General features: G+C 38.9%; 2 protein-coding genes across 7 annotated transcripts; one reads left to right on the top strand and one right to left on the bottom strand.

The window, feature by feature from the left end:
• Nucleotides 1–461: 461 nt before the first annotated feature.
• LOC120162885 (taxane 13-alpha-hydroxylase-like) lies at nucleotides 462–2,095 on the bottom strand. The gene is made up of 3 exons (XM_039172948.1): nucleotides 1,122–2,095; nucleotides 848–1,035; nucleotides 462–761 (listed from the first exon to the last, which is right to left on the bottom strand). Exons 1-3 carry the CDS (start codon nucleotides 2,074–2,076, stop codon nucleotides 462–464), a joined length of 1,443 nt encoding a protein of 480 aa, XP_039028879.1. The 5' UTR covers nucleotides 2,077–2,095.
• Nucleotides 2,096–11,882: 9,787 nt separating this feature from the next.
• Nucleotides 11,883–13,565, top strand: LOC120162833 (protodermal factor 1-like). Of its 6 annotated transcripts, none has more exons than XM_039172904.1 (5): nucleotides 11,885–12,170; nucleotides 12,250–12,567; nucleotides 12,766–12,836; nucleotides 12,927–13,000; nucleotides 13,076–13,565. In XM_039172904.1, exons 1-5 carry the CDS (start codon nucleotides 12,014–12,016, stop codon nucleotides 13,404–13,406), a joined length of 951 nt encoding a protein of 316 aa, XP_039028835.1. In that variant the 5' UTR covers nucleotides 11,885–12,013; the 3' UTR covers nucleotides 13,407–13,565. The 6 variants fall into 6 exon arrangements, with proteins under 6 accessions (XP_039028832.1, XP_039028835.1, XP_039028834.1 ...); XM_039172903.1 differs by lacking the exon at nucleotides 12,766–12,836 and adding an exon at nucleotides 12,655–12,725; XM_039172902.1 differs by having other exon boundaries at nucleotides 11,886–12,170; nucleotides 12,766–12,832; nucleotides 12,923–13,000.
• The last annotated feature ends 433 nt before the right edge of the window (nucleotides 13,566–13,998 follow it).

Below are 13,998 nucleotides of genomic sequence, written 5' to 3'. Positions count from 1 at the left end.
TGTTCTTGTTCAAAAAATAATATTTTATTTATAACAAATCCATTTTAATCAGGGATGAAACTATGCTTCGTCCCGGGGTTAATTGTCCCCTACTTTTTTATAATTTAAAAATATATATGGATATATACCAAATTAGGCCTTATAATTTTAGTTTATTTTGATTTTATTTTTCATTTTCTATGGTTAGTTTTACTTTGTCTCCCTCAATTTTTAAGGTTATTTACATTTTGTCCCTTTAAACTAATGTCTCGGCTCCGTCCCAGATTTTAATAGTAGATTTTTCTTGTGTCAAAAAGGAAGTTTATAAGAAAAATGTATTGAAAGTAACTGTTTTAATGACATGACATTCTAAGAATAGAATGCCTAAATTATATCAAAGTACATAGATTATATTTGGAGTATAATAGATGATCATTATATATATATATATATATTATTTAGACTTGAATGGAAAGAAAGAATCATTTTGGGGTTTTGGGAGAGATGTTGATGGGCATTCCTTTAGATGGAAGTGGGAGAGGATCCATGATAATGGACTCATTAGGATGAACCAATGACCAGTTGTAACCAGTAAGTACATAATGCAGGAATATGAGGATGTTTAACTTGGCAAGCTGATAGCCGGCGCATCTTCTCGCCCCTCCTCCGAACGGAACATAAACATAGGGCGGCACCGATTCCCGGAATCTGCTGGGATCAAATCGCCATGGATCTTTGAAATACTCTCCATCGTAATGTGTTCCGTACGCTGTCCATAACACCTGCATATGCGCGCATATAACGCCATACTATAAGCCATTATCTTCACCAGAGGAATTAATGAGTGCAGCTATGAGGAGGTACGTACCTTCCAGCCTTTGGGAATGGTGAATCCTTGGTATTCAATGTCTGCAACCGCTTTCCTAAAAGAGCCGAATATTGGAGGGAACAGCCTCATGCTCTCTCGAGCAGCTTCCCAGATATACTCCATTTTCTTCACATCTCCTAGTCTCAGTTCTTCACCTTCCTTCTTCGTCTTCATCACACCATCATGCTCTGTCAAAACAATAGGGCTTGTTTTGAATATTATGTAGTTGAAAAACATTGCCTAAAGTACTTTGAAGGGGATGTTGCTACTACACCTTGAAGGATTCTAGAGTAGCAGTGTGGATGTTGAGCTAACATTTTGAAGGTCATGGCAATGGCGAACGAGGTCGTATCATGAGCTGCAAAGACCAGCAAAACCACATTGTCAATCACCTCTTCTTCTGTGAGATCCCCACGAATCATTGCAGCCACCAATCGTGCCAGCAGCGTACTACTACTACATCCCATGCTGGTTTTTTCCATTTCTTGTCTCTTTTCAGCCACTACTTTCTGCAACATCTTCACAATCTCCACCCTTGCTCTCTTGGCTCTTGAAAATTTAGAACCGGGGAAGTTGATGGGTGGAGCGAAGGCACCTTCCAAAACTCTTTCAAATGTCCCCAACATCTGTGGCTCCACATTGATCCCTAACAAGCACTCGAACACTATGGTGAATGTCAAAAGCTTCGTCGAACAATAGAGGCTAACCCTATCTTTTCCATGCCAGTAACTTTTGAGGTGCAATTGAACTGCCCTGCATATTTTAGGCACTAGACTCCCCAACGCTGAACAGCTGAGGCTGGAGGTTATTAAACCTCGTTGGAATCGATGTTGGTCCCCTTGCTTTTCCATGATTGAGTTTCGTCCCATGAGTTGAACCGATGACGAAGGCCATGAGCTTATCACTAACTTGAACTCGTTCGACAATATGAACCCATTCGCTTCGGCTCCGTTGACGATGACGGTCGGTGATCCCATGAGGCTTGTTTTGAAGATTTTTCCGTACTTTGCTATGCGCGGTTCGACGAAATCCTCGAACAATCGATTGCTGCGTTGAGCTTTGTAGAACTCCATTGTTTCACCTATCAATGGCAGCCCAAGTTTCCCCGGCGGGAGTTTACTCTTTGATGTATAACAACGTTTCTTGCGTTGGAAGAAAACGGTGGAGGAGATGATTGCTGCTAGGCAAAACAAAATCAATGGAAGAAAACTGTTCATCTCCACAGCCATTTTCCTTTTGAGGTATGAGGAAAATATACTGAGAAAACCAAGAATTTATATACCTTCCTGGATATTGATACTCAAACTCAAAACCCCATTTTTGGTTTTCTAAGAAATGTCAACTATGTATGTATGTATGGGCTCAACAGAGATTGACTTGGAACAGAAGAATATGAGAAGAATGAACAGTGAACATGGGCAATGCATGTGCCAGCAGATACCCTCACCGCCCTCACAATAACAAAAGGTAATCATCATAAAATATCTGAAAATTATTCATTATCTGATTGAGTGGTAAAGAATCCCTTGTTTAAGTGTTGCTGGAATTTTATTTTTTAATTCTCAGAATATCCCTACAAATCTGCAATGTGAAAACAAAGTCAAAGTGAATAAAGAGGGGTAATTAAATAAGGGCCAAGTTATGAGAATCAAATGTCAACTCGTGGGATATTCATTCAACTTGAGTATGTAGGAGCAAGATTTTTTTTTTATTAATTTGGAGAAGTACAACACAATATCTGATTAAAGATAACTCTCAATCATTTGGCATTGAACATTCATACTCGTGATATTTCTGATGTTCGAATTCAGGGCCTCAAAGAATAACTACAATTCTTTTTACCATCGAGGTCGCTTAGTTCGTGCTAGGAAATTAATAATAATATAAAGAGTAAACCACACATTTAGTGCCTAAACTATCACTTTTGTTTCATTTTAGTACCAAAACTTTCATTTTTTTTAAAATCAGACCTAAACTCGACTTGAATTGAATTCGAGTTGTAATTTCATAAACTCTCCTCGACTCAAAAAAATTTCAAGTTCAAATCAAGTTGTAAAATACAACTCGAATAACTTGAAATTTTTAATAATTAGTAGATTGATTTTCAAGTTTGAGTCGTGTTGACGAAAACGGGTAAAGAAAACAAAAGAACACGAGAATTTTACGAGGTTCGGCAATGTGCTTACGTCCTCGGTGCCTAGGCGGCGCTAGAAGTTTTTATTCAATGATTGGTATTTTAGGTCTAGGTTACATCTCTATTTATAATAGAAAACCCTGGTACATAATTACAAAATTAACCTTGTACCGTACCGCGGGGGCTGCGCCCCCGCACCCCCAACCCACATAATTCGTAACCCCACAACGAGACTTTCTTTGTAAGGACAGTTGATGTTCGCTTCGCTCACTCCGCTCCATCTCCTGTCCTCTTTACTGGTATATTTATGAGCCATACCTAACAAATCTCCACCTTGGCGAATATCCTGCCTCTTGAAAATTCAATGTGGGTTGGGTTACCTTGATTCTTTAACAACTCGAAACATTCAACAAGTCCAAGCAATGCTTGAACTTGTCTGTCGTAACTGGCTTAGTGAACATATCAGCGGCATTTTCATCAGTATGTACCTTCTGAAACAAAACCTCTCCAGATGCAACCAACTCTCTGATCTTGTGGAACCTTACATCAATATGTTTAGTTCTAGCACGATACACCTGATTCTTAGCCAACTGAACTCCACCTTGTTGAACACCCAACTCCTTCACTAAACCAGTAAGCCATAAAGCTTCTTTTGCAGCTTCAGCCGCTGCCATGTACTCAGCTTCAGTTGTAGATAGAGCCACAATAGATTGAACAGTAGACTTCCAACAAATAGGCCCTCCACCAAGAGTAAAGACATACCCTGTCGTAGATCTTCTATTATCCAAGTCACCTGCATAGTCTGAATCCACATATCCTACAACCAAAGGATTATCCCGCTGACTCCCAAAAACAATTCCATGTCCCACAGTACCCTTTAAGTACCGAAAGATCCACTTGACTGCTTCCCAATGTTGCTTACCAGGTTTAGACATGTACTTACAAACTTGACTAACAGCATGAGCTAAATCAGGACGAGTACATACCATCGCATACATCAAGCAGCCAACAGCATTAGAATACGGAACCTTTGCCATATCTTCAGCTTCCTTATCTGTCTTGGGGCACTGTTCTGATGAGAGCTTAAAGTGATTCGCCAATGGAGTGCTAACTGGTTTTGCGCTGCTCATCGCAAACCTTTCTAGCATTTTCTCAACATAACCCCGTTGAGATAGCCGCAGTTTCCTTGAGTCTCTGTCCCTGCAAATTTCCATTCCAAGAATTTTCTTTGCAGCACCTAAATCTTTCATATCAAATTCCTGACTCAATAAAGTTTTCAAACCGATAACATCATCCATGTTCTTCGCAGCAATCAACATATCATCAACATACAGTAATAGAAAAATAAAAGAACCATCATCAAGGCTCTTAACATAGACACAACAATCATACTCACATCGGTTGTAGCCAATCTTGATCATATAGGAGTCAAACCGTTTATACCACTATCTCGGAGACTGTTTCAACCCGTACAAAGATTTCTTCAATCTGCAAACTAAATGCTCGTTTCCAGGTTGAGTGAAACCTTCAGGTTGCCGCATGTAGATCTGCTCCTCTAAATCACCATGCAAAAAAGCAGTTTTAACATCCATCTGCTCTAAATGCAAATCCCAACTAGCCACCAATGCAAGTACTGCTCGGATTGAAGTGTGCCTGACCACAGGAGAAAAGATTTCATCATAATCAACTCCTTTCTGCTGTGAAAAACCCTTCGCTACCAAACGAGCCTTGAACTTCTCCCCCTCTTTTTCTGTTACTACTGGTTTCTTCTTATACACCCATTTGCAACCAATCGGCTTCTTACCCTCAGGAAGGGGAACTAACTCCCATGTGCGATTGTGATTCAAAGACTCCATCTCCTCAACCATGGCTGCCATCCACTTGTCGTTTTCCTGACTAGTAACGGCATCATGAAAAGTAACCGGATCATCACTGCTAACAATAAGTGCAAAAGATACCAAGTCTTCAAAACCCAATCTGTTCGGAGGCTTTATATTCGTCCGTCTCACCCTGTCTCTGGCGAGACTATAATCCTGCAAATCATCCGTAGTGGAACCACCAGAAGTCGGTTGAGAAGTTTCTGGTTTCTCAACTGGAAACTGCTCGAAATCCACCACTGTCGTGTCTTGCTTCTGCTGCAACATGGATTGTTCATCAAAAACGACATCTCTACTAATCACAACTTTCTTCGCAACTGGATCCCAGAACTTGAATCCTTTGACACCTTTCTTGTAACCCAGAAAAATGCACTCCTTCGATTTTGCATCAAGTTTGGATCTCTCATCAGCAGGTACATGCACATAAGCAGGACAACCAAAAATCCGTAAGTTATCAAAACTAACATCATGACCAGTCCATACCTCTTCTGCAACTTTCCCAGCCAGCGATGCCCTTGGCGATCTGTTGATAAGGTAACACGCCATGTTAACAGCCTCAGCCCAGAAGTGTTTGGGAATCCCCGCATTCAACCGCAAACATCTGGCTCTTTCATTCAACGACCTGTTCATTCGTTCCGCAACACCATTCTGTTGTGGTGTCTTGCGCACTGTAAAATGCCTCTGAATCCCATGCTCCTTACAGAATTGTAGGAACTGTGAATCTGTGTACTCCGTACCATTGTCAGACCGCAAACACTTGATTTTTCGTCCTGTTTGGTTTTCTACCTCAGCTTTCCACAGCTTGAACTTCTCAAAAACTTCAGATTTCTGTTTCAAAAAATACACCCAAACTTTCCGTGAAAAATCATCAATAAAAGTAACATAGTACCTAGATCCACCCAAAGACGATGTCATGGAAGGCCCCCATACATCAGAATGCACATAATCAAGAATCCCTTGAGTTGTGTGCTTCGCAGTCTTGAAACGGACTTTAGTCTGTTTACCAAGAACACAATACTTGCAAAAGTCGAGCTTACAGCTTTTGACACCATGCAACAAGTTTCTCTTGTGTAATTCTGCCATACCACGTTCACTAAGATGAGCAAGGCGCATATGCCACAATTTTGTCGTATCATCACAGGACTCAACAGAGTGAACTCCACCTGCAACGGTACTCCCTAACAATCTGTAGATATTCCCTGCAGTCATCTTGCCTTTCATCACAGTCAATGCTCCTTTAACAATCCGAATGGTTTCCCTATCCTCGTCAGCCTTAGGGATAAAACCATTCTTGTGCAAAGTGCCCAAGGAAATCAAATTCTTCTTCAAGTCTGGGATATGTCGAACACCACTCAACGTCCGAACGGAGCCATCGTGCATCTTAATTCTGACATCACCAATACCAACAATATTGCAACATCGATCATCACCCAAATAAACCGAACCAGAATTAACCGGCCTGTATGTCGAAAACCATTCCCTATTTGGCGTGATGTGATAAGAACATCCAGAATCAAGAATCCAAGCATCCGTCAATTGTGTCGTTGAAATAGAAAGCATATCACCCTCACTGCAATCAGAATTATCATCCTCGACCACGCTCACAGACTTGGATGAGCCATCACGCTTCTCATCAGTCTGCTTTTTCAACTTCGGACAGTCTCGCTTCATATGTCCCGCCTCCTTGCACTTGTAACAGTGAATCGTCTTCTTATCCCTGGATTTGGATCTGGAATTCCGCTTCCCGGACCCTGCCTTCTCTGGCTTCCATCCACGATCTCGATTACCCTTGACATATAAGCTATCGGCTTGAGAGCTTTCCCCTGCATTCTGCTTCCGCTGGTTGTGAGCCAACAAGGCTGCAGTAATCTCCTCAACATTGATAGTCTCTTTCCCATATGTAAGAGTAGTCACCATGTGTTCGTAAGAGGGAGGCAACGAACACAACAGAATCATCGCTCTGTCTTCATCCTCAATTTTCACATCAAGCCGAGCCAGATCAGAAACGATTTGATTGAAGACATTCACGTGTTGCGCCAAATCGTGATCGTCCTGCATCTTCAGCCCATACAGCCGCTGCTTCAGATACAGTTTTGTCGTTAAGGATTTGGACATAAACTGACTTTCCAACTTCCTCCAAATTTCGTCTGGAGACGATAGATGCATGACGTGATACATGACCTCGTCCGCCAAGCATAATCGTATGGTTCCTGCCGCTCGCTGCTGCAATTCTTCCCAATCTTCCTCATCCATCGACGCCGGCTTTGTAGATCGCAAAGCTTTCAAGATCCCTTGCTACGCCAATAGATCCTTCACCCTCGTTTGCCATAATCCGAAGTTACCCTGACCATCGAATTTCGCGACTTCGAATTTTGCTCCTGACATCTGATACCAATTGTTGACGAAAACGGGTAAAGAAAACAAAAGAACACGAGAATTTTACGAGGTTCGGCAATGTGCTTACGTCCTCGGTGCCTAGGCGGCGCTAGAAGTTTTTATTCAATGATTGGTATTTTAGGTCTAGGTTACATCTCTATTTATAATAGAAAACCCTGGTACATAATTACAAAATTAACCCTGTACCGTACCGCGGGGGCAGCCCCCGCACCCCCAACCCACATAATTCGTAACCCCACAACGAGACTTTCTTTGTAAGGACAGTTGATGTTCGCTCGCTCCATCTCCTGTCCTCTTTACTGGTATATTTATGAGCCATACCTAACAAGTCGAAGTATGAGTAGAGTCCCTCGACTTTGTATGACATATGTAAATTACATATGAAAAAAATATATATATGTATTGTATATGGCTATAAAAAAAATTTAAATTAGAATGAAACAATGTATTATATTATAAATATTTACAATTAAATTTAAATAGAAACTCAAAAATTTGACTCGACTCAAATTTTATAAACTCGACTCGAAAAATTTCGAGTCAACTCGAATAATTCAAATATTTTTGACTTGACGCGATCGAACGCTCACCCCCTATCTATAAGTTGTTGAAATAAACAATATATTTCTACTTACAATTTATTTTTGATTATCCTAAATTGTTCTATAAAATTTTCAAATAAATAATATATCTGATTATAGTTTATTTTGATTTTCTATAAGTTGTTTTACTGTGTTTTTTACAAGTTGTTCCTTTACCCTACTGTCTTTTTACAACATGCATTTAGTGTGTGTTTTATTTTTCATATGTTTCCTTCAATAGACAAAACAGTGAGATCAACAAACATAAACTATCTTTATATTAATTCTAATAGACAAAACAGTAAAATCAACGATCAAAAAAGACAATTTGATCAATACAACATTTAAAATAAGGGTGAATTATCCCATTCATATATGAAGTATACTAAAATTTCAGTTTCTTACATAATTTTTAAAAATTCTCGATTTCATATATGGTGTTTTCTACTGTTAACAAGTTCATCCATTTCCGTCACAGAATGTGACATGAAACTCTATGACCACTATCAAAATGTCATGTGACACTTCAAAAAAACATTTTTTTTATAAAAAATAACCTCTCACATTCAACCATTCAAACAGTTGCCCATTGTCGTTCAACCTTTTCCGACCGACCATGGTGTGCACCGCCGTCATCACCGACATCGTCGTTGTCCCGCAATCAAATTTCGACCGTCGGTTACCTCTATTCGCCCGTCGTTCATCGAAAATCAGTGAGAGACGATGGCGTTACTTGTCGTCGATCTTTGCCGTTGTAGGTCAGTGATCGCCACTACCATCATCACCGGAGTGTCTTGCCACCACGACCAAAACCCTGTCGACCGTTTGTTGTGAATCGTCGTCGATCTCCGTGGAAGATGCTTCGAAGTTTCACTGGAAATAAGTTTCTTGTGCTGTTTTTTCATTGTTTCGACCGACCCCGACATCTGTGAGCCTCACAGGCATCACCACTAGAATCCCCAGGCTATTTGTATCAAAACCTAGTACGTCCCCTCGCCTTCGTTGCCTTCTCCGATAGTTGTCGTTGGTCTCGTTGGGATATTACACTAATTATGGGGAAAATAGGAAAATAGAGGGAAAGTTTTAATTTTTAAAAAAAATTAAAAGTACCACATGTCATTTTGTTAGTGGTCACAGGATTCTACTTCATCTTCTGTGACGAAAATGGATGAACTTGTTAACCACAAAAAATATCATATATGAAATCGAAAAGTTTTAAACATTATGCATAGAACTAAAAATCTAGTATACTTCATGTATAAATAGGATAACTAACCCTTAAAACAATAATTTTACAGTAGTGGACATAAAAGACAACACAGTATAACATATCTTACTATTTTCGATACAAAATAGTATACAAACAAAAATTTAAACAACATAGCATAAAAATAATATGAGGTTTTCTATAAGTTTAATCAACAATACAAGGTTGTTGATGCAACATAGTACTCAAACAAAATCTAAAACATAAGCTGGGTACGATATTTAAGAACAAAAATGTAAACAATACAACACATTATAATTAGTGGAGTTAATTGAATCATATGTCCATAAACTATAATCCTCATTTTAAATTGGTCCTTAAACTTTTGAATATTCCAATTTCATCCCTAAACTATGACTCTATTTCTAAATTAGTCCCTAAACTTTTAAACATTTCAATTTCATCCCTAAACTATGACTCTTTTTCTAAATTGGTCCCCAAACTTTTTGAACATCTCAATTTCATCCCCAAATCCATCCATATGTGTAATTGGTTTCAGCCATAAATTGTTTTTTTTTCAAACATATAATAATATAAGTTGGCTTAACAATTTTATTAACAAGAGATGTGATTAATATATACGTATACTTTGGGATGAAATTGGATTGTTCAAAAAGTTTGGAAGGGATAAATTTGGAACATTTAAAAGTTTATGGACCAATTTAAAATGAGGGTCATACTTTGAAGGCATATGATGTAGTTAACTCTAATCAGTGAGACAAAATCAGAATACACCTTACTATTTTTTATTAAGTTGATAACAAATTATAGATTCCCTAAAAAGATACTCATGAAGATCAACTAATCATAGCATAATAGAAACAATTTGAAGAAGCAAGTAGACAAAAACAAAATATTAAAAAAGGGGAAATGAAGGAAATAAAAATTGACCTATGAAGCTCTTTCTTTTTCTTTTTTGAGTTGTTGAATGATCGGAGTCCCGCTAGAAAATATGAAGGATTAAAAGTTGAGAAACAACGTGAAGATGAGCATAGCATGAAACTAGGTTGATCCAATGATGAAAGTTTTAAATTGAATACAGAGTGATTTTGACTCAAGAGGTTTATGGTCAGATTCAAGTGGTGGTTCAACCATAGAACGAAAAAAAATCATTAAAAACTTGACAATTTCCAAGAGAAGGGAAACGATGATGCTAAATTCGTGGAGTTTGAGGTGTTTTTGGTTAAATATGTACAAGACTCACGCTCACGAGAGTGAAATGAGTTTAGTGAAAAATGATCGTCGTTGACAATGATTAGTTGCAACGAGCGGTGGTCGGGATCTAGACATATAGAGATAAAAAGGGAGAGGTGGAAAAAGGAAGAATAAAGTAGAGGAAAATGAAGAAATCGGGAAATTGGATTTTATAAGAATTCAAAACGGCGTCGTTTTTAAATAAATTAGACTTTTCTAAAACGATACCTTTGGAAAAACAATATTGTTTTGATGAAAAAACTCCAAGATGCACCATAGAGTACAAAGAACTAACAATACACTAATCTCGACATAAAAATAACACTTCTTTTGTATTATAATGTTAAAAAAAACTGAAACGTAATTTTTTTATTAATATAGAGATATTGATATTTTTGGAAATAGAAAATTCCACGTCAATCTTAATAGAGATTTCCTCTCAAATATCGGATTACAAATTATTCATTAATTAAATTAGTTACTTTTCTGCTCCCATGGGGATAGTTATATTATACATCAGTCTAATTTAAGACTAAAAAATAGTGATTTTGGGACATAATCGAATATGTGATAAAAATGAGAACACTTTAGGTTGAGCGCAATCTAAAATGTTATTTTTTAATTAATATTTTTTATTGAACAAAAAATGTTAAGAAAATGATACCATTTTAGGTTATAATCAACTTAAAATATTATGATTTTTATCACGTTTTCGATTTCACCCTAAAATCACTATATTTTAACATTAAATTAGGTTGTTGCTTCTTATACTTCCCTACCCCATGTCATGACACCGTGTTTACATATTCATATATATAGGGCTAGCCTTAAGTTTATGCATCCAAATGGCACCACCATTGCTGTGTTTCTTTACTTCTGTAAAAAAATCTACACCTACCTCTCTGCCACACCCATTTAAGATGAATTTCTCATTTGCAGAACTGTGGGTCCAATTCAGCCTCATGAAAAGAACCTTCAATTCCCTCGGAAACTCACGTTCCATCATGGTCTGATCCTTTTCTAGTGGGTTTTGACAGGTTGCACAAGTTTTGTGCTTCAACAATTAGCCAACTAATCACATAGTGTTTCCATTGTAACTCACAGGCTAACCGTATATCAGATAACCCATGGATCAAGGAGGTGTTCGGATGCGATCGCAACCTTCAAAAATTTCAAAACCACACCAACAGCAAAGTCTTCATCAGGGAAGATGAACCACACCATATTAAGTGCAGGTTCCATATTGGGAAGTTTAAAGATCCTGTATTTAAGTAAATATTAATCTCATGCCAATACTAATCCACTGATCCCATATTAATATAAGTTTCTGTAATAAGTAAAACTAAATGAAATGCCACTTGGACAAGCAATCTCTTTTTCTCCCTAGAAGTTGATTATAGCTCAATTATCTATATGTAATCATAATTATGTATATGATTAAAGACCAGGCTTGATTCTACATGTTCCATGAGTTGATGTCCTTTGTTAGAGGAAAAAAAAAAGGAAAACCATTTGAAGCTCAGTATTGTTTCAAGAATTCAAAAATAGATATTAATACAACATATAAATGCACCTGCTGTCATCAACTAACCTCAGCAGGTTTACCTGTTTCCATTTATTTCACCTGGTTCGGGTTTTATATTGATCATCCCCTTCCTTCTTCCCTTACACCTTCCACTTTTTGCTGTTGTAGTAGTCATCTTGTACCACACAGACATGGCGAGGGAAAGGAACAAGCAGCTTTGTTTGATGTGGGTTTTGGTTGCTGGCTTGCTCTGCCAAAACTTGGTCGTTCCTGTGAGCTCCATTGATCTTGGGGAGCAGAAAAACTACTATCCATCACCAGACCCTCATGCAGGAACTCCCCCCTCAGGTATAATGGTTCATACAAGTTGTCTGATCTGATGTTTCCGTTTTGTTGTGGATGCTGATTGTAATTGGTGTAAGTGCAGGTTCACATGGAACACCACCATCCCACGGCTCAGGTGGTGGCACGCCTCCCTCTCATGGAACCCCATCGCATGGAGGTGGTTACCACCATACACCATCAACACCATCAACGCCTTCAGGTGGAAATTGTGGAACCCCACCACATGAACCATCAACTCCATCGACACCACCGCGAACTCCTTCGCACGGTAGTCCCCCATCATATGGAGGTGGCAGTCCACCAACACCAGTAACTGTAAGCCCGCCAACTCCCATTATCGATCCAGGAACTCCAAGCACACCTCCATCATATGGAGGTGGAAGTCCGCCAACTTATGGAGGTGGCAGTCCACCAACACCAGTAACTGTAAGCCCACCGACTCCCATTATCGATCCAGGAACTCCAAGCACACCTCCATCATATGGAGGTGGAAGTCCGCCAACTTATGGAGGTGGCAGTCCACCAACACCAGTAACTGTAAGCCCACCAACTCCCATTATCGATCCAGGAACTCCAAGCACACCTCCATCATATGGAGGTGGAAGTCCGCCAACTTATGGAGGTGGCAGTCCACCAACACCAGTAATTGTAAGCCCACCAACTCCCATTATCGATCCAGGAACTCCAAGCACACCTCCATCATATGGAGGTGGAAGTCCGCCAACTTACGGTGGTGGTAGTCCACCAACACCAATAATCGATCCAGGAACTCCAAGCATTCCCACACCCCCATTCTTTCCTGCTCCAACTCCACCAATCGGTGGTACATGCGAGTAAGTCATTGTAACTTCCATCAGTTGCTTGCTTCTACCATCAAGTTACTAACATCTCATAATTGTAACTTTCAGTTTCTGGAGGAGTCACCCCACACTGATATGGGGTCTGCTTGGTTGGTGGGGAACTTTAGGCAGTGCATTCGGCATGACCAGCGCTCCTGGGTTCGGAGCAACCATGAGCTTGCCCCAGGCACTTTCAAACACACGTAGTGATGGACTTGGGGCGCTTTACAGGGAAGGAACCGCCTCGTTTCTCAACTCCATGGTAAATCACAGGTTCCCATTCTCGACTGAGCAAGTGAGGCAGAGTTTTGTGTCAGCGCTTGGCTCAAACAGTGCTGCAGCAGCACAGGCTCATCTCTTCAAGCTCGCCAATGAAGGCCACATCAAGCCCAGGACCTAAGCAAAAACCTTCCAGTGTGTCAGTTTCTTGAAGCATTTTATCCACTAGTGTGTGCTACTTAGATTTTATGTTCCTAGTATTTGAACTTCTATAATGCCTACAGCTATCATTTGGATCCATACTTTGCCTAGAACTAAATGTTAAGTTTATGTTTTATTATTGTTAAATAAGATCTATTATGTTTCAGTTTCATATGTGATTTCATATACTAAATGTAGATTTTCTAATACATTTTCTGATAAATTTTTACTGGAATTTTCTTGAAAAAATTAAATTAAATTATAATATCAGATTTTGATTTGTAAACAAATTATTAGAAACTCAACCCTAAAAGTAGTTAAAATATAACCTGAAAATTTTCATAACTAAAAAATTTAGAGGGAAGATCAAATTTTGATCTCCTCCATTATAATTTTTTGTTTATGTCAATTTAAATTGTATCTATAAGCATGAGACCTAGTGACTTTGGTGGTAAAGAAATTGTTATTATTCTTTAAGGTCTTGAGTTCGAGCACCAAGAATGCTAGGGATACGAGCATTCGATGTCAAAAGATTGAGAGTTATTCTTGAACAGATACTATCTTGTACTTAT

This window comes from Hibiscus syriacus, unplaced genomic scaffold, assembly GCF_006381635.1.
Source record: "Hibiscus syriacus cultivar Baekdansim isolate YM2019G1 unplaced genomic scaffold, ASM638163v2 tig00111409_pilon, whole genome shotgun sequence".
In the NCBI taxonomy this organism is placed as follows: domain Eukaryota; kingdom Viridiplantae; phylum Streptophyta; class Magnoliopsida; order Malvales; family Malvaceae; genus Hibiscus; species Hibiscus syriacus.
This window is presented reverse-complemented; position numbering and strand designations above follow the sequence as displayed.

Bases quoted from the DNA above. Each gene is read 5' to 3' on its own strand.
- LOC120162885 (XM_039172948.1), bottom strand. From the start codon at position 2,076: ATGGCTGTGGAGATGAACAGTTTTCTTCCATTGATTTTGTTTTGCCTA. The intron at 1,036-1,121 runs GTGTAGTAGCAA...TTGTTTTGACAG, and splicing joins CTACTCTAGAATCCTTCAAG to AGCATGATGGTGTGATGAAG. The intron at 762-847 runs GTACGTACCTCC...GCGCATATGCAG, and splicing joins CCATTCCCAAAGGCTGGAAG to GTGTTATGGACAGCGTACGG.
- LOC120162833 (XM_039172901.1), top strand. From the start codon at position 12,014: ATGGCGAGGGAAAGGAACAAGCAGCTTTGTTTGATGTGGGTTTTGGTT. The intron at 12,171-12,249 runs GTATAATGGTTC...GTGTAAGTGCAG, and splicing joins TGCAGGAACTCCCCCCTCAG to GTTCACATGGAACACCACCA. The intron at 12,568-12,765 runs GTGGCAGTCCAC...CATCATATGGAG, and splicing joins AAGTCCGCCAACTTATGGAG to GTGGAAGTCCGCCAACTTAT.